Consider the following 24,399-nt stretch of genomic DNA (forward strand, 5'->3'; position numbering starts at 1 on the left):
TCCTCTGTCCGTGGGGATTCTCCAGGCAAGAATACTGGAGTGCGTTGCCATTTTCTTCTCCAGGAGATCTTCCCTACCCAGGAATTGAACCCTGGATGCTTTGACAGGCAGATTCTTTACCATTGAGCCACCTAGGAAGCTCAGTGTTCTAGATATGGAAACATTAACATGACCTAGGGCTTGACACAGGCGGGGGTCCCTGCAGGAGGTCAGACAGAGCTCATCCGGGTCTCCAGCGCTGATATAGACGTTTTATGATCCCACTTTGCTTCCCTGGTGGCTCAGTTGGTAAAGAATCCACCTGTAACATGGGAGACCTGGGTTTGATTCCTCGGTCGGGAAGATCCCCTGAAGGAGGATATGACAACCCACACTAGTATTGTTGCCTGGAGAATCCCCATGGACAGAGGAGCCTGGCGGGCTATAGTGCATGGGGTTGCAGAGTCAGACACGACTGAGTGACTAAGCACAGCACTACACATGATCCCACTTTACATATGGGCCAAACAAAGCCCTAGGGACACGTAGGGGAGCATCTGGAAGGTGAGGGCAGAGCAAGGTCACTTAGACTCACCGGTGGATGAAGTGATTCTCCTCTAGATACTGACAGCCGCAGGCAATGTCCCGAGCCACGTGCAGGAGATCCAGCATGACCAGGGAGGAGGGCTGGTTCTGTAGGAGACAGTAGTGACCGGCTGGTGAGGAGCTCTCAGGGGAGAGAAGGTCTGAAACGCTAGGCTCCCGTGTTCACCAGGAGGTCAAAGGCAGGCTGGTCACCCTGGGGTCTTGGCCCTGGCTGCACATTCGCGATCACCGGTAGATTTATACAAATGCACATGCCTGGGCCTTAGCCCAGAACAATGACTCCACCTCTGTGCGGGCGCAGCGTTTACAAAGTCACAGCTGCCAGGTGAGCGGGGCTGGAACCCACATCACAGACGTCCTGCCCCTTCGTGTTTTTTTCTGCCCATTCTTCCGCCACTATCTTCATAAACATTTGAATACCCTAAACGTACAAACAGGCCTGTGAGGAAATCAAGGCAGGGTAGTGTTGCTTTAAAATGCTCTATTTCAGGTTCGATGCACGATACTGGATGCTTGGGGCTAGTGCACTGGGACGACCCAGAGGGATGGTATGGGGAGGGAGGAGGGAGGAGGGTTCAGGATGGGGAACACATGTATACCTGTGGTGGATTCATTTTGATATTTGGCAAAACTAATACAATTATGTAAAGTTTAAAAATTAAATTAAAAAAAATAAAGTAAAATGCTCTATTTAAATGCTTAAAAATATTTTAAAAAATTAACTTTCTTCAAGAAGACCTAGATCTGAAGTGGACTGAAAAAGCAAACCTTCCAGAAAATACTGGGCAGCTGAAGAGCCATCTCTGGCTTTCCTGCATGAAGTCCCTTTTGTGCAAAAGTGGCTGCCCGCCCCTCCTTGACCCCTCCCGGGATGCAGCTTGGCTCTCCTTCCCCCCGTCTGGTGGGGTGGCCAGAAGTCTTTCCTGAGGGCGGTGCCCTTCTTGGTGTCTTCTCAGTTCCTAACCCCCCAAGTCCGCAGGCAGCTTCACGTGCACTGTGCTGCTCTGGGCTTGTTCCACCACGTCCTCAAGGAAACTTTGAGGCTCCCGAGGCAGGGCCTTTGGCGTCCACTTCCATGGTCTCCAGCGTGATGCTTAGCTTGCTGCCGAGGTTCAGTGAACAAGGGGGTTTGTTGGTTGATCACAGCTGAACTAGGGTTTTCCAGAGGCCGCCACAGATCAGGGCCTCCCTGGGACTCTTTGGAGCAATAGCGTGGGTCTGGGGGAGGTGGCGAGGAGTTCGTCTGGGGCCTGCTTCAGTTCCAGGGGAGACGACTCAGGGAGGGGAACATTTGCTGCCCGTGGACCATCAGGTAGTCCCTTACCTGGAAGAGGGCAAGTCCCAGGACCTTTGATGCAACATCCTGTGTGGTCAGTAGGCAAGCAAGGTTACCTCCATATTGACAATGAGAGGGCTGAGGGCTCAGAGAGGCTCAGTGACTCACTCCAGGTCACACAGCTAGTAGGGTGGAGCTGAAACTGCCCTGAGCTGGGCTTTAAGGGTTTGGATTGGGGGAGGCGGGATTCTAGGAGTTAAAATTGAGTTTCTTAGGATAGCATGTCTGAGAAGGGCTGGAGTTCCCGTGGACTCAGTGCATGGTACCCACATGAGCACAAATACAGTGCACAGGGTACATTTCAGTGCTCGGTTGAGCTGAGCTGGGTTTCATCCTACTGGGTCCCTTACCGGCTGTGTGCCCTAGAGCTGACGGCGCTCCCTCTGTCCAAGCCACCGTGTCCTCGTGTGTGAAAGTGATGTGACACTCTCAGCCTCCCTGGTTGTTCTGAGGACTCATAGCAAGAGGAACAGAGTGAGCGCTTCACAGAGGGCTCTGCATTCATGGAGGGGTTACTCCATGGAGGGCGCTGTGGGGACTTGAGAAGTGGCTCGTGTGTTTGGCTTCTCCCAGGACCTTGTTAGGGTCAGAAGTACTGGGCACTGGGAGAGAGAGTCCCCATTTCCTGGGGACAAGAAAAGTAATATATATTTTTGAGAGAAATATTCATCCATCTTGCTATAGCATTAGGACTATCTTTTCTCTTTCCAGGAAAACTCTTTCTGTTCCTGCCAAAGAGGACCATTCCTAGCGCTCATGGAGTCTCTTTGTGTCTTAGCCCCCATCACTCAGGACGCAAGGACCATTGATGTCTCAAATGCTCCATAAGTCTGCTGCACTGCAGGGGCTAAATCTTCTCAGGCATTAACCCAGGGGCTGCATTTATTGGGGCTCCCTGTCTATGGCTGTTCAGAGCAAATTAACTGCGCCGATAATCAGTCTTCACAGAAGCAGATTGTAACCCAAGGGGTGTGTCTGCATGTCTCTGTGTGTGTGTGTGTGTGTGTGTGTGGTGTTGGGGGTCTGCAGATGCTGTGACCAAACCGATATTGAAAACGAGCAGTGCAGAGAATAGCCAGTGTGCCATCTGTATCCAGCCTGGGCAGAGAAGGAGTTGGAACCAGGGCTCTTTTTCCTTGATTTGCTACTGAATATGGCCCTTCCTTTGGCAACTTCAGGCAATTTTTATTCTGTCCAATACTCAGAGAGGATTTTGTCCAGTACCTCCCAAAGCAGGCTGTAGGATGGAATTCAATCAAATAGGTATGGGAATTCCTGGCTTCTTCATCAGAGGAATTATCAGAGTCTTTGCTACATACTAGTGTGTATTGAGAATCAATCAGAGGGGAGTCTGTGTGGCTCTGAAACTGGCTTGACCATGGAGTTCTTTTGAGCATGCCTGTGAGTGTGTACCACTCAGGGTTCTGACATTCCCATCAGGACACTGTTTTGACCAATATCTTACTTTTACAGGGGCAAAAACAGGCCCACTGAAGTGAAATGATCTCTTTGCTCACAGTTCTTGAGGTGCTATTTCCAAAGGATAATGTATATACCGATAAAAGACAGAATAATATTAATAATAATAATAATAATACTTCCTTAAGTAGCTCCTGCATTTAGAGATGAAGGATCACAGGACATGGGCGGGGGTGGGGTGGGCAGGGGAGAACTGTTTCACCAAGTGAAAAACAGAATAAGGATACATTTTTAAATTGATGGCTATGAGAGTAAGAGGGAAAGATGAAAGGAAGCAGCAAAGAATGAAGACAGGGGACACAAGATATTAAAAGTGGCAAAAACCCATTTTGAAAAGTGATGAGAATGGTGCTGGCCTCAGATTCCTGGCTGCAGACATGATCAACAAAAATGCGCTCAACGAATTGTGGAGGCAACATTAGTATTTAGCAAAATGGAAACCAAAGATGAAAACCTAAGCATTAGTTGCAATCAGAAGTTCTCATCTCCGTGCTGTGCTCTCTGGCGTCCGAGGAGCCGCCATGCATATGGAGCATCTTTTCCTGAGCCACTACCTACCAGACTACCATTCCCCAAGCAGGTGTAGAGGCTATAGTGGGCAATGACCGCCCCCTTTAATACAGAGATTACTGACTCCTTGATGGCCTTTGTCATTATGGATTGAATCAACTGATACTAAAAGATAGCTACTAGCCTATATCTGGCATATATTAAATCCTCAATAAAATTTTGTTCAATAAAGAGGGGGGTCTGCAAAATTATATTGACATTAAAAGGGTCCTTCCTTCTTGAGGTGGTGGGGTCCTGGGACCGAACAATGTTTCCTTCTGTACCCATGAATTTCATTTCCATGACAGACATAGTTGGCCCTGGCACCCATTCTGTCCTATGAGTCTGTGTATCTATCATTACTTCATATCCATGCATTATCTGAAGCCAGAGCCTCTTAGACCATCTCTGAGATTCTTCCATCCTGATGTCTATGGAGCTGCTGAACCCCAGGGATGGCAGGAAGTGAGCACAGAATGTGAGTCTGATTCTGAGCACCCAGCTGGGAGCCTGCACACAGCAGATTAAGCCTGGAGAGATGCAGGGGCTTCAAACAAATGAACCAGGTGGACCTCAGGCCTTTGAATTCAGTGAGTTCCAGCTTGGAGGCACAGCTTTGCCCACCCCCTCCTCAGGGTGTGTATGTCTCCAGCCCCTATGTCCATGAGCCAGTCCCTCCCTCCTTCTTCAGGATTTACTGATATTAGCTACCTCGGTCCACTATAAATCCTGCTCCTTTCTCACAGTCAACCTGGTCCTCACTCACTAAGTTGGAGTTTGTGGTTCTGAGAATCCATGCGGGACACCCAGCAACCTCCCACCCACCCTGCTCCCACCCCGGCTGGAAATTGCTGCCACAAACACATTTGCATGGGGTCACTCTGGAGGGCTGTCATCTGACATTTCAAATCACCCATCATGGGCAGTAAGTACCTCAGGAAGGACCAGCTCATCTGAGGTAAGTGAGTGTGTAAAGGAGTAAGGAGGATACCTGGGCTGCCACCAAGACCTGGGAGCATGGTTGGCCAGGAGAGTCACACAAATATCAGGGTCAAGGGTTAAAAGGAAGATTTGGTGGGGGGATCCTGACCCTTAGAAGCACCTCTCTCCCAAGTAGAGTTGACCTTCCCCTGGCTGTGGGCATCCCTGGGGTGGTACCTGCAGCCAGAGGTTGGAAGCTGGCAGCAGGCTCCCACTGCAGGCCTCCTTGAGGCGGCACTTGGGCTGGGAGGTGGTGGGAGATGTCAGTGATCTGTCTTCCTCGCTAGTGCTTTGTTCTTTGAGACAACATCCAAATCATCATCAAGAGAGATACCTTTGCCTGTGAGAGAGGTTCTTGGTCTTGCCAAGTGATGGGTTCTCAGATTCCCTTTACAAGGAAGTCACAATACTCTCCTGTCCTCAAGCCTCAGGAGTGTCCAATGGGAAACCCAGAGCTGGACCTTCTCCCAGAGAGTGACGTCACATGTCATCTGCCGGAAGCACTGCTGAGATGCTCAGGGCATGAGGCTGAAGGCTCTGCTCTGGTGGGTAGGGGTGGGGAAGCTGAGACTGGTGCCCAGACCCTGGCAGAGATGCCTGCGTAGCTGGCGACCTTTGCTCTCAACCACCTGCCCTCACCTTGGCCCTCAGGGCTTCCCCACGGGGACCACAGGGATCAATAACATAGCAGGCTGGAGTGAGCAAGGAATGAGGAGCCATAAGGCCTGAGTTCTAGTCCCAGCTCTTCCACTTCCTGTGTAACCTCGGCAAGTCACATAACCTCTCTGAGCCCCTGTTTTCCCATCTCCAAAATGAAGTGGGATCTGTACTGTCTACTTCATAGGGTGGTTTTGAGAAACATGAAAACTCTGGGGAGGAGGAGGACGGTGCTGCAGACGAGGGTTATCATGAGGTAGGGTTAGTCGTTCTCCCCTTCCTCCTGCCAGGGGTGCTGAGTTGCACACGCTCATCCTCTCAAGAAGTTAGATTGGATTCCTCTTAGATGGTCAGCCAGAGGCTTGCAGGAATGGTGTGGAGGCTCTTAAGAGCCCGAGTGAAGGTGGGAATTGGAGCAGGTGCGACCTTCTGAGGTTTCCACCACCATATTGGGTCCATGTGAGGAGGGTGTTCAGTCCTGGTCTTGCTGTGGCTGCGTGGCTGTCGGCCTTTCTCTGCTTTCCTGGGGGTGGGGAGGGTACAAGTCTTCCCTGTGGTCCTCACAGTTCAGCAGCAACTTCAAGATGGCAGGTCCTAACTCATTGGGGAGGGTACAAGTCTTCCCTGTGGTCCTCACAGTTCAGCAGCAACTTCAAGATGGCAGTTCCTAACTTAGAGGGTCTGCTCTGCTCCCGTTCCCTGGGCCCAGGACCTCTTGAAGACCCTGGCAGTGATGGGAATGGACAGCCGGCCCCTGGGCTCGCCCAGTGTGCTGTGTTTTATAACTAGCTCTGACCAAGATGTTCTAGCCTGACCCTCAGAGTTCACATCGCAGATCCTCAGGTTAGAGGGGGTTGGCTGCCCTAAACCAGGTTGTCTAATAATCAATTGGGGGGAAGTGTGCATGGGCCCACCTAGGTTTCTTCACCCCCACGAACTCTAGCCCTTTGACCATAACATGTATGCAGCACCTTCCTAAATACCTCAGCCCTTCATTTTGATTGTAAAACTACAAGGTCAGGAAGTCCCCATCTGAGATGAGGACACTGGGGTTCACAAGGGGTGGAGCAGAGTGACCTGCCCCAAGTCAGATGGTTGAGTGAGTGACACAGCTGGCGTGAAAGTCCCCCTCTGTGCTTGTCCCTAGTTTGGTTTTCCACAATCAGCGGGTCATAAAAATAGATACTGGCTAGAGGAGACATTGCTCAAGGCTTGGGCAAGCTCCCTCGGACCAGGCTCAGCCGTTGGATACCTTCTGTCCCTTCTCTCCTGCCCATCCCCCAGATCAGAGCCCAGGGGCTGGCCCTGGCTGCCCACCCTGGCTCCTTCCACCCCCTGCTCTGTATCCTCGGAACCCCCATTGGGAAAGGTGTTTCTCACTCACCGGACGAGGACGCGTCTCCCGGAGGAAGGACTTGAGGTCTCCTCCCGCCATGAGCTCAAGCAGGATAAATCGGGGCAGGGCTTGCAGACTCACACCAATACAGCGCACGATGTTCTGGTGGTTGAATTTGCTGCAGAGCGGAGGGGAGTAACCGAATTTAACTGAGCTGAGTCTGCAAAAATCTTAACTGGGTGAAGCTGGGTACAGAGTTATGTTTTCAGAGCCACATTATGTAAAAGCTTTCTGTAAATACGGGGAGCAGGGGTCCCAGGCTGGGCCTAAGCAGAGGAGAATCCGGTTGCTGAGCAGCTGGAAGAACCAGAGGGCAGGCCTGGTGGGGGTTCAACACGCATGGAGTGTTCTTGCTTGGAGTTGGGGGCTGGGGAGCGGGAGAGAGGGCTGTGCATAGGCACTGAGCAAGAAGGCTGGGATGGAGGTGGGCAGGGAGACAAGGGTGTCCAGGAGGCTGGCACCAGGACTGCTGGCCAGGATTCACAGGATTCTCGGAGGAAGGCCTCAAGTGGAAGCTGGAGGGCCTGCTTTCCCGAGGGCCTGCCTGAGACCTGCCTGCTGACTGTGTGCAGAAGAGAACAAGGAAGAGGGCCGCTGGATCCCACCATGGACTCTTTGCGGGGGCTCTGAGATTCGGGTTTTCTTGTTAACATGATCCTATGAGGACACATGAGGCAGTGAGGCCAGGGAGCTCCACGTGGGCACGTTTGGGCAGAGCTGATGGAATGGGTGACCGTGCACCCAAATACAGTGCTGCTTACTTAACTGCAGAAGAGGGAGACTGAGTGACTCGGGTCTCCTTCCATCTACTCTTCTACTTTCCAGGTTTTATTCAATGATCACTATTACATGGGCAACCAGGAAATACGTCATTTAAGCAGGAGCTGAAGCTACCACGTGTCCTCCTATGGACACAGCACATCACACATGCTGCTCTGGCCTCATTCCCTTGGCCGCTTCCGCCAAGGCCTCCCTAGCCTGTCAGGATGTTTGAGGCTCCCTGGTGCACCAGGAGGCCATGAACCTGGCCAGCTCTCAAGGTCGAACCTCTGCTGTCTGAGCCTTGGACACTGTCACTCCCAGTGGTGGGCCTCAGATCCACCAGCTGAAGGGTCGGGCCAGCTGCGTGGACCAGGGTGGGCACCTTCCATCACATGGGGGCCCATTTCCTTTACTTGAGAGTTGGGAGCTGGGATGGGTGAAGGACCTGGTGGAAGAGTTACCTGGAGGAAGATTGTATTTTCCACTGTTAACAACCAGCATGCTCTGTTTCTTAAGAAAAGGGGAAAAGAACCAGTGGGTGACACAGGGGTGCTGGTAGAAGGCCAAGTGACATTGACTGGGGCTACAAGATTCTTTTCCCGAGAAAACCAGATGGGGGCTGGTCCACTCTGGTAAGATGTGCTAAGGACTTCGGGGGGCGGGGAGGTCTCCAGTTAGAGAGGAGGGATGCCCTGCAGGACAACCCTGTTTCCCTTGGAGATGTGCCTGTTAGAAGTGTCTTGTGTCCCTCACAGGCTTGGGCCATTACCTGATGATCAGGGCTTCCATGAGGAAATCCAGTTCGTCCTGTTCAGAGCACACCTCCGGCAGCGTCTGGGCACAGAAGGGAGGGTGGGAAGGAGGAGAAGGCTGTGAGCCACAGAGGTCAGAGGCTGTCGGCAAAGGGCCGTGCTTACAGAGACCCCAGCCAAGGTCAGGCCAATGAGGAAGCCCCCTCTTACCTTTACAGCCACTTGCAGGGGGCTGGGGTCATTGGGCATTCCAGACACCTGACCTTCATACACCTCCCCAAATGCGCCGTGGCCCAGACCCCTGTGCAGAGGAGAAGGTGTGATGAGGCAGGGGCACACTTAGAGGCCACTCACAGGAGGCAGGGAGTCACGCACACCCTCGGGAGTAAAGTCCTCAATGTGGCTTTGCTCCGCAATCCCCAGCCTCTATTGCTCTATGGGCAAGAAAGGATCCAAGCCAGGCTTCATGACGTTGGCTGATATTCCTTCCGTGAACACTTACTGAGTCTCTAATATTTGCCCGGGTCCTAGAGGTGACCAAGACATGGATCTGGTGGGAGAGGACAGATGGCTGGCAGACACCTCCTGGGGAGTGCTCAGTGAATGACAGACATGTGCAAAGGGTTCTCTGGGAGCTGGGAGGGGGAAGGGAGCAATGCTTGGGGAGGGGCATTTGGGTGGTTTTGAGGAGCACCCCATTTCTCCCATCTAGTCCTCCTGTCATTGTTCCAACCCCATAAGTTAGATAACTAAATAATTAGACCCCCAAATGGCCCTGGACATTAAACCTTCTCCCCCCCTGGAGGGCTGGGGGTGCTCTGAGGGGTGGCTCTGCTGGCCTCTTGTTGTCGGAGGAATCTGTGGTCCAGGGATGACATCCGGCCACCTAGAGCTCTCCCTTCTCTGCCTCCCCCACCTTCCACTGCCCTAGCAGACAGCACTCACCGGATGAGGGTGATGTTTTTCCGTGGCACCTCCTTCAGGTCACTGATGGAGGAGGTCTTGCCAGCAAAACAGTAGTTGGGATTGTAGTCGGTCATGATGGTGGAGGTGCGGAGCTTGCTCAGCTTGTACTCCGGGCTCTGCAGCTCCATCTGCATGGCTTGCAGCTCCTGGTGCTTCCGGCGGTACACTGCAGACAGATGGCGGTCCATACAAGGTGGCCTGGGCCAGGCCACCTCCTCCAGGTAGCCTTCCTGAATCTCTAGCTCCTCCGCTGGGGTCTAAATCTTTTTCCATCACTCTTAGTCATACTAACAAAATGATTATAGATGTGAAATTATACTTTTCATTGAAGGATTAAAGCAAATTAAAGCTTAAAATCATATGAATGAAAAGATTTATTGTATCATGCAGGGGCAGAGGCACATTAGCTTGGGTCCTCTGAGAAGCAGACCCAGGACAGAATTAGAAGTGCAAGGATTTCATTTGGGGAAATGTCTATGAGAGATGATCCAGGGGGAATCCAGGAAGGCTGGGAAGCTACTAGACTGTTTTGACTCCATGTGGAGGACAGGGTGAGGGAAGGTTGAGCAAAGACCCTAGATGGCCATTCAGTCTAAAAAGGTTCCAGCAAGGCTGTTGGGAAGTTCTGGAGTCAAAGTGGGCCATCAGAGGAGTCCCACCCCTCCAGGAGAGGGCTTGCCTTGGTAGCTCTGCTCTGCCCAGGTGCTACATGAGGCAAATGTGGCAATAGACTTGAGAGTACAGCTGGGGCTCTTGGTCACCTGTGTTTCCTACAGATGAAGAACCACCAAGCCACATAGCTGGATACAACTGCAGAGTGGAAGGTCTCTAAAGTGGCTCTAAGCTGGTGCCCGAGGACCTGAGTTCTAATTCTGCCTTTGATACTTACAAGCTGTGACACTGACAAGTGACATGTGACCTCTTTGGATCTCAGTCTCTTTCTCTGTAAGCAGGGACAGTAACGCCTGCCCTGTCTCCTAAACCTCCACTCCCCATCCCCTGGGATTGTGATAATGAAATGAATTCACCAAAACAGAATAGTTTCAGAGGGAATTCCCTGGCTGTCCAGTGGTTGGGACTCAGCGGTCTCACTGCTGGGCCTGAGTTCAATCTCCAGTCAGGGAACTTAGATCCCACATGCCGAGTAATGCAGTCAAAAGAAATGGTTTTGGAAAGTTCTAAAGAGCTCCCCAATACAAGTGACCACTATCACTGTTATTACTATATGTGAGAACATTCTGTATATAAGGCAAACTGCATGGGAGGTGATTCACAGGGTGGATTCTGCTTTTAAAGCTCATCCCCACCTCTTACGGGCCAGGGCAAGTAAGTCAACTTCTGTGCACTCAGTTCCTCCTCTATGAAACATGCCAACTGTGATCACAGGGTTCTTTGAGGGTTTATGAACTAAAATGTGTAACTCACTCAGCGTGTGGTGAGTGTGCAGCAACGTAGCTCTTGTCATCCTGCTCTTTGCAGGATGGTGTCATGGGAATCACAAAGGTCCACTGAGAACAGGGAATCCCTGTCCACCCCCAGACTCCCCCGGCCCCATGGGGCTGGCCTCAAAGTGCTGCCTGGAGCCTTTCCTTTCCTTTCCTTCTGCCTCCCCTCAACTTTCTGCCCACCTACCCCAGGCATTTCCAGCAGAAAGAGCCTGGCTGGGTGCTCTGTGATGTGCAGATCAGTGCCCCTTGGCTCACAGGCCTAATGGGAAACACTGAGAAACCAGCTCTGCATTCTCTGTGGAGAAGGGAAGTGTGGACTGGAGGTATGAACCAGACTAGAAGAGTCCGCTGAAGCCCATGTCTGATGAGAGCTAAACTGAGGTCTGGAGGAGGCTGGGGAGTGGGGGCGGTGGTAAGCTTTAGCCATGGTGTTCTCTTCTGAAGACCCCTCCTTGAGCAGCCAGCAGGCTCTACACAGGGCTGAGGTTCAGAATCAGGGCTCCTAGGAGCCAGGAATGTGCTGGAGGCAGGAGAGGGGCTTCTGCTTTGGCTTGGGCTGTCTTCATTACCACCTCCCAGAATGACCCTTCAGCCTGAGATGGCACAGCCTGAGATGCCACTCTATTCTGCCAGATCTTCCTTCCCTGCCCTGCTCTGGAAGTGCTGGGGCTCTGGGACACTCACCGATCATGATGCCAGAGAAAGCCAGGACGAGGGCGGCTACAAGGGCAGAGGTCACGACGGACAGAATCAGCGAGAGTGGCAGGTGGGGCTCCGGGGTGGGCGACACTGGAAGACAGTCCCCACAGGGCATGGATGACCACATTGATTCTCCTCTGAGCTGCCCCCACATCAGAAAGACCCTTCCCAGCCCTGGACCTACGGACTGCCAGCCTTCTCGGAGGATGAGGGCGTGAAGCAGTTTCATCCTGGTTTTACAACTTTTAACAGCTTTTGTGGAGAGGCACTATGTAACAGGGATAAATACCACAATCTTGACACTGATCTGAAACATCAATTGCGCATGACAGAATGAGGATGGAAAGTGAGCCAATAGGGGCTGTAGAAGTGATTCAGGTGCCTTGTGTGTGCGTGTGAAGTCGCTTTAGTCGTGTCTGACTCTGTGTGACCCTATGGACTGTAGCCCACCAGGCTCCTCCGTCCACAGAATTCTCCAGGCAAGAATTCTGGAGAGGGTTGCCATGCACTCCTCCAGGGAATCTTCCTGACCCAGAGATCGAACCCACATCTCTTATGTCTCCTGCAATGGCAGGTGGGTTCTTTACAACTAGCACCACCTGGGAAGCCCTTCAGGTACCTTAGTGAGTGAGTGAAGTCGCTCAGTCGTGCTGACTCTTTGCAATCCCATGGACTATAGCCTACTAGGCTCCTCCATCCATGGGATTCTCCAGGCAAGAATATTGGATTGGGTTGCCATTTCCTTCTCCAGGGGATCTTCCCGATCCAGGAATCGAACCTGGGTCTCCCACATTGCAGGCAGACGCTTTACCCTCTGAGCCACCAGGGCAGCCCTCAGGTGCCTTAGGTGACTACAAACTCAGTATGACCCAAAGATAGAGTGTGCCTGTCAGACTCTGGAGGCCGAATTGATGCTTTATCCACGAGAGCACTGGGCCAGAGCGTGGGAGGGAGAGCTGGGTGCATGATGGTACTGACCACACCAGGCACTGAGCCTGGTCCCGGACACGGCATTTCAAAAGGGATGTGGACAACTGCAACAACAGGATGGGAAAGAGACATAGACTCGTGTCCCATAGACTGGATGGAAATAAACGGGCTATTTAATCTGGAGGAGACTTGAGGAGGAATAAGGCAGCATGCTCTTCAGACGCCGTGTTCAAAGGGCCACTACAAGCAGGGAGCCGAGGGGTGGAAGTCGGGAGGAGAATGGGTCTGGCTCTGTAACTCCCCAATGGGAGACCCTGTGTCTTAGGAGTACTGAGGTCCTTGGTGCTGGGGTGTCTGGTGGAGATGAGCTGGCCCCTTGGTGGGGATGTGGGGGTCGCATCCTGGGCTAGTGGTGGGACCAGGTGACTTATGACTCCTTCCCAAGCCATGACCCACCTTTCGCACACAGGTCCCTTTGCCTGTCATCTGAGCACCCATGCTGGGGGCAGACACAGTGTCAGGAAGTTTACAAAGCTGCATCTGAGGTGTCCCAGAACCATGGAAACTAGCTGTGGCTCAAGCTCTGTGCCCGCCCACCGCCCAGCCCCTTACCAATGCAGGAGACGCCATCCTCAGCCAGCACGGTCCCGTGGTCGCAGAAGCAGATGATCTTGTGGCTCTCGGGGTCCATGTGGCACTCGTCTACCTCGCAGTGGCTGCAGTTTAGGTAATGCTTAATGTTCACTTCCCCGTGGCCCTCCATCACTGGCGACAAGGAGGAAGGGTCAGCCTCAGGCGGAGGCCACCCTGCACCCCACCCCGGGCTCTGCGCTTCATCTCCAGCTGCCGGTCCCTGTTCCTACATCCCACTGCCACTGGAAGCACCGCCTGTGCAGGCAAGCCCCTGATGCATCTGGTGAGCAAAACTCAGAGGACCTGTAGGCAGGCGGGAGGGTCCACATGAAGGACCCTTAGATTGGCTGCCACAGGCACAGGGCCCATTACTGTTGCATTTACCTAGGGCTGACCTGCCTGGAGTCAGTCTTCTTTTGTCAACGTATCAGATCACGCATCCTGATTTCCAGAAAACTTGGCGAGGCGACCACTAGGAAGACTTGCCTGCAAGGGACCCACGATCACACCTGTGTGTCCTGGACTCATTGAGTAGCCCTGGGGTTTCAGCTGAGAGGGAGGGAGCACTGGCCCAGGGAAGCGGGCTCTGCTACTTGGCAGAGGGTGTACCTTTTAAAGCCGGGGTGTACAGGATGCCCAGTGGGTTGATGAAGGAAACCCCGTCCTCCCCGTCCATCTCGGGGTCATTGTTTGAGGCTGCATTGCCACCTGTGGCAAACCAGAGAAGAGTTTAACGCAGAGAGGTGGGTGCCTAAGTCTGGATACACGTGCACATCAGCGGGGTGAGCAGCAGGGTCAGGGAGGGGCCTTGAGGGCGGGACGGTGGGAGGGAAGGGAGCTCATGGCACACAGGATGCAGTTGGGGCTCGGTTCTGTAGCTTCTGGGTGCGTGGGCCACTGTCTCCTCCAGGGCCACAGTCTCCTCTGCTGCTCTGCTGGGCTCTCCCAGGAAGCAGTCCATGTGATCAAGAGTCAGAAAAGTTCTAGTCTCCCCAGGCTGGGTTGGCCCCTTTGCCCCTCTTCCAGGACTGCCTGGGGGGTGGTGCTCCTGTCCCATCCAGTGAGGGTTGGGGCAGGGGGATGGGCCCCTGTGCCTTTAGGCTCCTGTCCCTCCTTTCAGCGGGGCTTGGGTTATCTTTGGGCTCCCCGCCTTGGGCTCCTCCCACCCACCCAGGGCTTGGAAAAGAAGAGCATCTGGTTAACACAAACATCTTACACACAGCCTTAAAGCGAAACACAGACAGTACATCACAGCGCGTGCATGCATCGTTTCCTAATCTGGGGGGCGCTGGAGCCATCATCTCCCAGCCTCTCAGCTTCAGAAGGCTCTTCTGCTCTGCTCCAAAGCCCAGAGGAGAGCCAGGGCCAGGGGCCAGCTGCGTGCTGAAGGGCTGGGCTGGGATTGCCCATGGCTGCTCTCAGGAGTAGCCCCCATCAGTATGGGGAATGGTGCCCCTTCTGGAAGCTGGTGGGCTGGGGTAGGGAAGGGAAAGTAGGGAGTCCCTGAGGCCAGAAGCTGCAAAACAGGCCCTCGGGGAGCTTGCTTGGCAAGGACTGTGGCCAGGCCATCCAAAGGGAGGAGTCTGGCCTCCAGGGTTCTCATGCGTCCTTGGGGGTGGCTCAGAGAGGAGCCTGGGAAGCCAAGGCCCCTTTATCATCAGCTTTGGGGAGATCAAGAGTCAATGGGATCTTGATGCTGTCCTGCCAAAACCTTGAGGCAGGATGCTGGCTCGGGAGCCAACACCCTACCTCTGGCTCGTTTGGCAGGCTGGGAGGAAGGCGTGCATGGTCACATCACAGTCCACACGTGGGGCGGGCCAGGGGCGGGCAGGCGAGGGCTGGGGAGAGGACAGGGGAGGGAGGTGCCTAGGACTAAGAGGGGAGGGAGTGACACCTTGAACACGAATCATCTTTACCTATATATCCTCCGCCTCCTCCACCGGAGGAGCACCCCCCTCCACCCCCTCCGAAACCCCCTCTTGTCTCCCACCCCCACTTCTTCATGGCCTGGGGGCAGGAATGTCCTCCGGTGGCACCTTCCAGTAAAGATTTTCCAGACCAGAGCAAGGAAGTGTTATCACTCCAGCCACCTCCACCACCTGTAGGCAGAGACAGAGAAACACCTAAGTAAGGATTCCGGCTGGTTCGGGCGGCTCCTGGGTCTGGAAAAGAATGCAGGACTTCTGTCTTCCAGGGGTGCTTGTCCCTATGCAGCGCCCAGGGGGTTTGTCTTCAGTGGGGCCTGGGGCTTCAGAGTCCACGGCTAGAAAACCAGGCATCTGCCCTTTGCTGGAGGGAGACCTGCTCTGGCCACAGCTGTGCATGTCCAGATGGAAGCGGGCCGTGTACCCCTGCTTCCTGTCAGGCCTCTGGCTCAAAACCCCAAACTGTGCTCATTAAGGGACGGCGGTGGTGGGGGGGACAGGCGGCAAGATGACTAAATCTGTTCCTCTGCCTTCCCTCTGGGCCTGCCAACTCCTGAAGCTCCTGGCCTTCATGTGGTTAACTACTTCTCATCCCAACAAGAACAAGGACCAACTGTCAACACCCCACCAAGGTCACAGCAGTGAAATTCCTAGCAGCAATCCTGGATTAGGCACCAGATAACCCAAAGGGCTATAATTGTTTACTAGGCAAGAGCTTCCCTAGGCTGAGCCTTGGTTTCCTCACCTGTAACTTGGAGATAACGAGACTCGCCTTATGGGGTGGACGTTAGGATCAAAGGAGAAGGGGAGTGTGTGAGATGTTTTATAAGCCACCAAGTGGAGGGATCATTGGACATCTGTGAGACACACACTCATGCAGAAGGCCTCACACCCCAAAGCCCAGGCAGGGTCTTGCCAGCGGCGTCTAAGTTGCTCTAAGGTCAAGATCAAAGAGGGCTGGAGTCAGAGGCGGTGATGCTCTGGCTACAGGGGCAGCAGCTGGAGCTGTGCTTCCCTACGCCTGGGCCTGCTCTGAACTCTTGCAAAGGGTCTGTACAGAGCTAGCTTGATTGCAACTTTATCTTAAGGCCACAGGCAGACCGTAATACATCTCTCCAGAGACCCTTGAAACTCCAGGATCCCCACTTTGTCTCCCCCTATTGTTTCATATGACATTTCATGAGGCAGTTTACTCCCAGAGACTCCAAAACCCTTTCTGCTCCAGCAGAAGGTCGAGGCGGGAACCTAGAGAAATAACAGTGCCTGCGTCTGCTGGGACCGTAAGGGTTAATCTGCCTGGACACGGCTCAGTTCTTCGGGAGAACTCCTGGCCAAGGTTCTTCTGGACCCAGAGGGGGCAGCAGAGGAACGTGTAGGTGGGGGGAAGCTGCAGACAGGGCTGACTCTGGTGCGAGCAAGAGGGAGACAGGTTTCAGGAAATGAGGTCAAGGTCACGAATAAGCTTGGGTATAGAACAGGGATAACCAGAGCCCTGGGCAAGTCATGGGGACCATCTGCCAGTTCTGGAAGCAGCAGGACTTCAAGAATCTGGCCTCCCTCTGCCAGCCGGAGAGTGGGTGTGGGCCTGTCGAGGCTCTTGTCTATGTCACGTGGTGGAGGGAAGGCCCCCTCAGCTTCACTAGCGGGAATCGGGCTCTGCTGGCTACGTGGGGCCATGAACTTAATAAATTAGGATGAGATGAGCCTGAAACCAAGTCTGCCCCCCAGCACCCTACCCTTGCATCCTGCACATCCCAGCCTTCAAGCAAATGTGTGGAAAAGAAAACAATGGGCGTGAAAGTAAAAACACATCAACAACAGCGTTTTAAAAAATGGATTAAGTATGAAACTGTTTGGTCATCCTGAGGGAAAAAAAACCCCTACAACTTTCAATGAGCTTCTTGACACTTCTGTAAAATGAAAATAATATGTCTGGAAAACCCTACAGGACTGTTTTGAAAAGAACATGCATGATAGATGTGGAAATGTTTCGTAATTTATTAAATGCTGACTGACATAAGGGGCGCTGTAAATATCACTGGGGTAATTCCTCGCTGTGGACACAATGACTGTTTCTCCTTCCTCTTTCTCTAGCCATCTCTCAGTTGAAGAGAAAGTTTGAGTATTTATTTTAATTAAGCTCAAATCTCTAAATGCCTTCAAAAATCCTCCCTCGGTCTGAGTGTGGAGAAAAGAACACTCAAAGATGAATGGTTGACTTCAGAGGAATTAGGGAATTCACATCTCCTTCAGAGCCTGTCCCCATCTCTGTGTGACTGGCTCTCACTAAGGAGGCAGACAGCCCTACCATGGACAGAGATTTTCTTTCCATGTGAGGAGTGTGTGAGCTGGCAGCCCAAGGCCTGGAAGTACAAACAAACCACAGGGACCTGGGAGGCTGACCCCACTCAGATCTCTTCCATCTGCTCATATCTAGTTGCATTTGATAAATCCCAGGGAGGGTTGGGTTGGCAGTCAGAACGCTGCCTCCTGTCTCATTTTGTCAATGACCTTCTGCAAGTCCAAACCCCACACCAGCAAGACGGCCTCTGGATTCCCAAGGTATGACCTGTCTTTCCTCTTTTGATCCCAGTACCAATATCCAGAGCTCCCAGCATCTCAAGGGCCCACAGCTAAAGTGCCCACAGGTGTGTGATGGTGCCCAGCCAAGGTGACGCTCACACAGTCCTCGGGGACCATTCTGGGAGAGGCTGGGCTTGCAGAGATTTACCTGCAGCTCCAGAATTGCCGTTCAGCCCTAGGACTGAGGAGTTATTCTCCAGTCTCTCTGGGTGGAACGTGTCTGTCTTGGCCCCATAGGCCCTGCCACCACCGCCGGCTGCAATGATCAGAGGCACCGGCACGCCATCCTTCATCTGCCGGGGAGAGACATTCAGAGATTGAGAAGCTGAGCAGGGCTCCCACATTGGAGACCCCTGAGCCATTTAAATGCTTAAACATGTCTGAGTGTCTGCTGGGTAGTGGGTGACATCTCGGTGGTCCGAGGGCTCCCATCTCATGTTACAAGAGCCCATGAGCTCTTCTGTCCCCTTCAACCCCCAGCTCCTGTATCAGTCCAAGTTCGTAAATGAAGCAAAAGCATCAGGAGATATAAATGTCTATGAACACTGGGAGGCGAGGATCATTCTTTGGGGCTGTTTATACCGCCCCTTTCCTGAAGCGCTTCTCGAGCCTCAGGGATCTGGGAGCTGGTGCTCAGGGCAGGTCTCTTTTCTCTCCTTCCTCTGCATGCAGGGCTCTCTGCTTTGACCACACAACTTCAAGATTAAGCCCTCAGCACCGCTGGCCCTGCAGGAGGACCCAACAGGAAATCTTTGTCTATCTTTGATGATATCAGAAAAGTCCAACTGAGGACACAAGAGGGCACAGTGGGACCCTCTGGGGCTCTGAAGCAGGATGATGAAGGCCTGCCTAGTGAAATCGGGCTGGGACATCAGCATGAGAAGGGCCTGCCCTTTCCTGGACAGACAGGGAAGCTTATATCCCTATGGGTCTCCGCTTCCTCAACTTTAAATGGAGCTAAGAGCACCCAAGGTGTGTGGTTCCTTGGTTTGTCCTGAGGATTCAAAGCCAGGATGCAGAGAAGGCACCTGCCCTGGGAAATGGCGCACAGACCTCACCTTAAACACGTAGGTGGCTCCTCCCCCTCCTCCGCCCCCTCCTGCCCACTCGTGCACGCTTTTGTTCACGCGGATTTCTTCTTCTATCACGTTGTTTTCTCCAATGCAGACTTTCTGGATTAATCGGTTTGTCTGGAGAAACAAAAATACCTCAGGTTTGTGCCCAGGGTCCTCCGCCTCCCAGCAGACAGACCTTCTATACTAAAACATAGGGTCTGACCATCTCTCAGATAGCTTATGGTCGAGTTGAGGAGACAAAAAATACACATGGATAACTGTCACTCTGGGAAATATTGGAGAAGGACTACAGGGACCTCTTAGACAGAAAATGCACGGGAAGTTGAGGAGGGAGAGTGAAGCTTTGTTGCTGGACTGCTGAGCATGGAGGACTGCCTGGGGGAGGTGGCATTCAGTTGGGCCTTGCAGGATGTAGAGCTTTTTAAACACTGAGAATGGGAGAAAGTTATGACATTGCAGGGGAGGAGATCAGCAGGAACTCAGAGGGAAGGCGCTAAGTGGGGGTATTTGGGGGAAACGTGTAAGGAGTTTCTTCAGCTCAGAAAAATCCATCTTAGGACAGAGAGGTGGTCCAGGACGACTTGTTAGGACCCTGTGAATTCTGAAGAGGGGATGACAAAGGCCCCATGAGGTAAGACAGGGCTGGAGGGAGTCCAAATGGGAGTGGGTAGAGGAGGCTAAACCAAACAGTCAGATCATGGCCAGAAGCCTCAAATACAGAGAAGGAGCTGGACTTCATTCTCTAAGCAGTGAGAAGCCATTGAGGTTTTTTGAGAAGTTGCAGTTTGAAGCATCATGTAAAGAGAAAAAAAAAAAAAAAAACAGTGGGTAGCCAAACTTGGATTTTATTCCACCTGATGCAGACCTAGGCATCTGGGAGTCTCTGGGGACATGCTGGAAATGCCTGTGACCCAGAATCCTGGAATCCCTGAACAAAGAGGGTGGGGTTTCAAGAAGAGCTACTATGCTTGTAGGTCACATCAGCTGAGATGAACTCACCACACATTGGTCTGACCTCAGAGGAAAACGAATTTTCTTTCACTTAATAGAAAAAAGGCCAATAAAACATCAAATTTTCATCAAATGTGGCTGGGTAACCAGCCAGTGGACATGGCAATTCATCTCGAGCCACTCCTTACGCTAAAGCACTCAGGGGTGCCAGGAATGAGTACTAGAGAAATTTCCAGATAAACAGCTGAGATGCAATTTGTTTTATGGCATTTTGGATTTAATGATGGAAATAATTTGATATTTTCTAGAGTGGATTTAGTGTGCTTGGAAGGCTGTGAATTGCTATTCTAGACAGCTGACATTTCTCCTATGTACACGCAGTGCTGGTCAGGGCTGGGGTGGGGGCAGAGTGGCATGGAGTCTGCTGGAAGGAAACCCTGCTAACTGCCACCAGGGGGAGGCCCTGAGATGCTGGGGGCATTCCCTGTGGGCAGAGCCAGGGACAGGGGATGGAAATGTGTGCTGCCAGCTGGGCTGAGCAGAGCAGAGTTCAGGGTCCAGTCTAGCTTCCTGACTGGAGATTTGCTGGCCCATCTGCTGGATCTGCCTCCTCCATAAATTGGGGAGCTGCCCAGGGTGCTAAAGAAGGTCTGTCCCTCCGCCCTGCTCCTTTTCCTCCTGTCCTTTGTCCGGCAGCAGTGGGGGCCCCCACCCCTTGGGGAGGCCCTCTTCTTCTGAGCAGAACTTGCAGATGGCTGGAGATCGCCGGAGGAAGCAACTGGGCCGAAGGACGGCCTTTTGGTTTCCTAGAACCCAGACTCATGGCCATGCCTCACTGCCCTGGGTGAGGTGACCCCTTGATTTGAGTCTCAGTCTGCAGCTTGCTGTGCCCACAGCAGCATTTGGAAGAGATCACTTTTCCATGATTTGCTTTCTTTTTCTGACCTCTGCGAGGTCCTGAATACATTTGAAAGACTTAGGAGCTGGGTGAGTGTGGGCTGACCCCTCACAATATTTGCCTCGGGAGTGATGGGAGTGGTGGGAACTGACTTTTAGACCGATGGTTTTGCTGTCCTGGAGATGTTTGGAAATGTCTGGGGGTATTTTTGATTGTAATTTCTGATGGATGATACTGGCCAGGGATGCTGCTCAACAGGGTGTAGAGGCCAGGGATGCTGCTAAACAACCTACTGTGCACAGGATCGGGACTGAGGAATGTGTGTGTGGGATGGGAGGCGGGGTTCCAGCAGCTGGAGCCCATTCCAGGCTCTGGTTGGCCAGGCACACAGGAAGAGCCACTCCATGCAGCACCAGTAGAATTGCCAAAACCTGAAGTTTAATTCTTAGGGTCCACTTCATTCTCTAGAAGATCCTCTCTACACACCATTTTTCAGCCTTGGGAGGACCAGAGATTGAGGTGGTGCTTGTACAAGGTTTTCTCCCTTACTCAAATGGGCCCCTGGGGGGAGCGGAGGTCTGGAGCTACTGGGAAGACTAATTCCTTTCCCCAAGCCCATGCTATGCCCAACCCGATCAGAAGAGGAGGCTATCCTCTGTCCCTGGCTTCTCTGAAACTTGCCCGGCATATCCTCAAAGTCTAAGAGCAAGTAGATTGATTAATGGGGCTTCCCTCGTGGCTCAGACAGTGAAGGATCTGCCTGTAATGCAGGAGACCTGGGTTCGATCCCTGGATCAGGAAGGTCCCCTGGAGAAGGGAATGGCAAACCTCTTCAGTATTCTTGCCTGGAGAATTCCATGACAGACCATGGGGTCGCAAAGAGTCAGATGCGACTGAGTGACTAACACTTTCAGATTGATTAATAAAATGATAAAATGCAGCAATCCAGAGGAACAAGTAGATTACAACTGAATTAAAAAAGAAGGATGAAGTCTTGTGAAAAGACATAACTGATTACGATCCAATCAAATAAAAGTCCCTTACAGAAGTGAATGCAATCTTTTTGCTTAGATGAAAGAATTACATTAGCACTCAATAAATTCCTGTGAAAATTACAGCAGCTTGTAATTTAATGACTTAATATATTATATCAGGTTGGAAAGTCTTGATTATAGCTGCTAAATAAAAGGGTCCACGCGTTTCTCAGGCACGAGGCTGCACCTGTGAAGCTTACTCCTGCTGCTTCGTGTGGGGTTGGGGGTGGGACCCTGTACTTTACCCCTGGCTCCCAGCCTGACACCTGATTCTTAGGAACCCTGAGGTTATTCTGTGGAATTGAACTCATCACCTTTGTTACCACTTCTGTCTTCCAAATCTGCTCTTGAATAAATTTCTGGAGAAGGAGCCCTGTGTCCTGGTCCCAGAAGCTGGATCCCTGCCCCGGCCTCGCCCGGTGCAGAAGTTCACCATCAGATGAGGGTGTGGCCTGCCCAGTGTGGAGACGCCCTGTGGAGCGCTGAGTTCCCATGTGGAATAGCCAGCACTGCTGCGTCTTGCCGCCCCCAGCACAGGCCAGAGGCATGGCTGCAGCTTTGTTAGTTCTCACTGTCTCCCCCTGGCTTTCTTAAGTGCTGCCCTTGGAGCGCTCAGTGTGGACACCCCAGTGGGATCAGGAACCAGAAGGAAGGGCTGTTTCGGGCTGGAGAGGATGACACCCTAGCTAGTCTAGGGTGGTGTGCTATAAGAGGAAAAGGGAGAAAGGGGGTAAAAACTGAAACCCCAGCACATTCGGGGCATCAGAAACAGGAGGCAGAGTCTCTGTGAGCATTATGAGTGACTCTGGACAAGTCCTTTCACCTCCGTGGTCTCCACTTTCTCATCTGTGAAATGGGGTTGGGGGAAGTGGATTACATGATATTCCAGCTCTGATTCTATGCTTAAGAAAACTTAAAAAAATTAATCACACAAATAATATGTGAATGCATTCTTTTTCTAACAATATCAGACATTATGGACAAAGTATCCTCAACTCTAGTCCCCGCTCCAGAAGCAACCACCATTGTCTGTGTCCTTCAGAACTTTTTCTGTGGTTTTATATACATATATTGGCTATGAGTCTGTGATTTCGAGCTGAATAAGACATGTTTGGTCTGGCATTTTCCTGTTTATAATGATACGGCTAAAAAAAACTATGCCCTTGCAAGAAAGCTTAGAAAGGGGGCTTTGACTCACACTTGTGCTGAGAGAAACAACCGTTTGCCCGTTTCAGCAGAACTCAGGACTTCAGTTTTAAGGACTGCTCATGAAACCCATGCCTCAGCCTCCATCCTCATACGGATTTGCAGCGCCCAAAGCCACACCACCCACTTTCTTAGGCACTGGAAAGGGAGGAGCATTTGCAGGCAGAACAAGGGGTGAGTCCTGCCGTTTTTGAACAAGAGCTCCCTGATGGGGTGTGTCTGGCGTTGGTGTCCCTGAGGGACCTGCCTGGGTCCTGGGGAAGGTGGAGGAGAAACTCCCACTCTGGGTACTTACGCTGGGGCAGGCGTCTTCCCCTTGCTGCCCGACCAGGATGTACAACGTGTCGTCCTTCTCCAGGTTGAAGATGCCCAGCACAGACACGCCGTGGGACCGCATCATGGTGTTCTTCCCACCTTTCCCGCCAGCTGCCCCATAGCCGGAGATGCTGCAACAGGACAGAGCGCATGGGCTCCTGCCATGGGGTGTGAGGACTGACTCCCTTCTTGCCCACCCCACAGCTCCCAGCAGGCCAAGCACACTGCCCTCGCGCTGGAGGGCTGGCCCCTGCATCAGCCCACGAGGTCAGCAAGGAGGGTCCTCTGTCTACTGTCAGGAGAGGGCTGTCAAGTTCAGAGAGGGACAGGAAATCGCCTCATTCACAGAGCTAGGAGGATAAAGAACTAGTAAGGGGTACAAGAGAAGGAGAGGGAGGAGGAAGAGGGAGACAGAGAAGACAAGACAGGGAGAGTCTGCATTAAGGTGGGGTGTTGCAGTGACGGTGTCCCAGATACCTGGGGTTTCCTATTATGGATTTCTCTCCCTGTCGAAGATCAAAGGACTCATGTGGTCCACCTTAGACAAGCAGCTTTCCTGTTCTTCATCTATAAAGTGTTCCTGAACGTTCCTGCTCCTCATCGATAAAATGGGGATGAGAAAAACCTACCTTCTAGCCCGTGTGTGTGGTGAAGGGTAAAGCAATGAGGTCACGTCTCAGAATTGTGGCTGGCACATAAGAAGCACTCACGGAGTATTTGTTATTATTCTTACTGATGGGAGTAGGAGTAATTGACTTGGTACAAAGTTTTAAAGTCTCCCCACAGGCTCTAGACACAAGGAGTCCCACATGGAATGACTGAGGAGAGTGGTGTTTACGAGCACAGACTGTTTATTCCCATCTCGCCAGTAACTCCTTCTGGAGCCATGTGTGTGCAGAAAACAAACAACCAATCGTGATGAAAATAAAACCAGAGTGTGGGGATGCAGGGGTATTCCTGCTGCCTCTGAGGCTGTTGAGATGAAGTCAAGCAAGGATGGGGGACAAAGAACGCAAATGGTGAACTGTATGAGAAGAGCAGCGTGCCATGGAGACAGTTCCTGTGCCCACTACACGTACCTCCCCAGAGACTGGCTGCCAGGGAGAGGGGTCTGGGGGCTTTCGAGTCCCTGCATATTCAGACCCAAGGTCTTTTATGAAAAGCTTTGAGGGAGAGCTGCAAGGTGATTTTGTTCACATGCACACGTGGTGGCTTCTCCACCTTTAGTTCTAGGAATG

The 24,399-nt window shown here is 52.3% G+C and overlaps 1 protein-coding gene across 1 annotated transcript in view; it reads right to left on the reverse strand.

Annotated features, from left to right (window-relative positions):
- ALK (ALK receptor tyrosine kinase) overlaps positions 1–24,399 on the reverse strand; it is a 738,336-nt gene that overhangs the window by 20,933 nt on the left and 693,004 nt on the right. Inside the window, exons 13-24 of the mRNA XM_070379310.1 lie at positions 23,142–23,292; positions 18,740–18,871; positions 17,830–17,974; positions 15,090–15,272; positions 13,783–13,881; positions 13,153–13,305; positions 11,596–11,700; positions 9,443–9,629; positions 8,708–8,798; positions 8,515–8,579; positions 6,972–7,101; positions 575–672 (exon numbers count right to left, since the gene is read on the reverse strand). Coding sequence (XP_070235411.1) covers positions 575–672; positions 6,972–7,101; positions 8,515–8,579; positions 8,708–8,798; positions 9,443–9,629; positions 11,596–11,700; positions 13,153–13,305; positions 13,783–13,881; positions 15,090–15,272; positions 17,830–17,974; positions 18,740–18,871; positions 23,142–23,292 — 1,539 coding nt within the window. The remainder of the gene's footprint in view (positions 1–574; positions 673–6,971; positions 7,102–8,514; positions 8,580–8,707; positions 8,799–9,442; positions 9,630–11,595; positions 11,701–13,152; positions 13,306–13,782; positions 13,882–15,089; positions 15,273–17,829; positions 17,975–18,739; positions 18,872–23,141; positions 23,293–24,399) is intronic.

This window comes from Bos mutus, chromosome 11 (genome assembly GCF_027580195.1).
Source record: "Bos mutus isolate GX-2022 chromosome 11, NWIPB_WYAK_1.1, whole genome shotgun sequence".
Lineage (NCBI taxonomy): Eukaryota > Metazoa > Chordata > Mammalia > Artiodactyla > Bovidae > Bos > Bos mutus.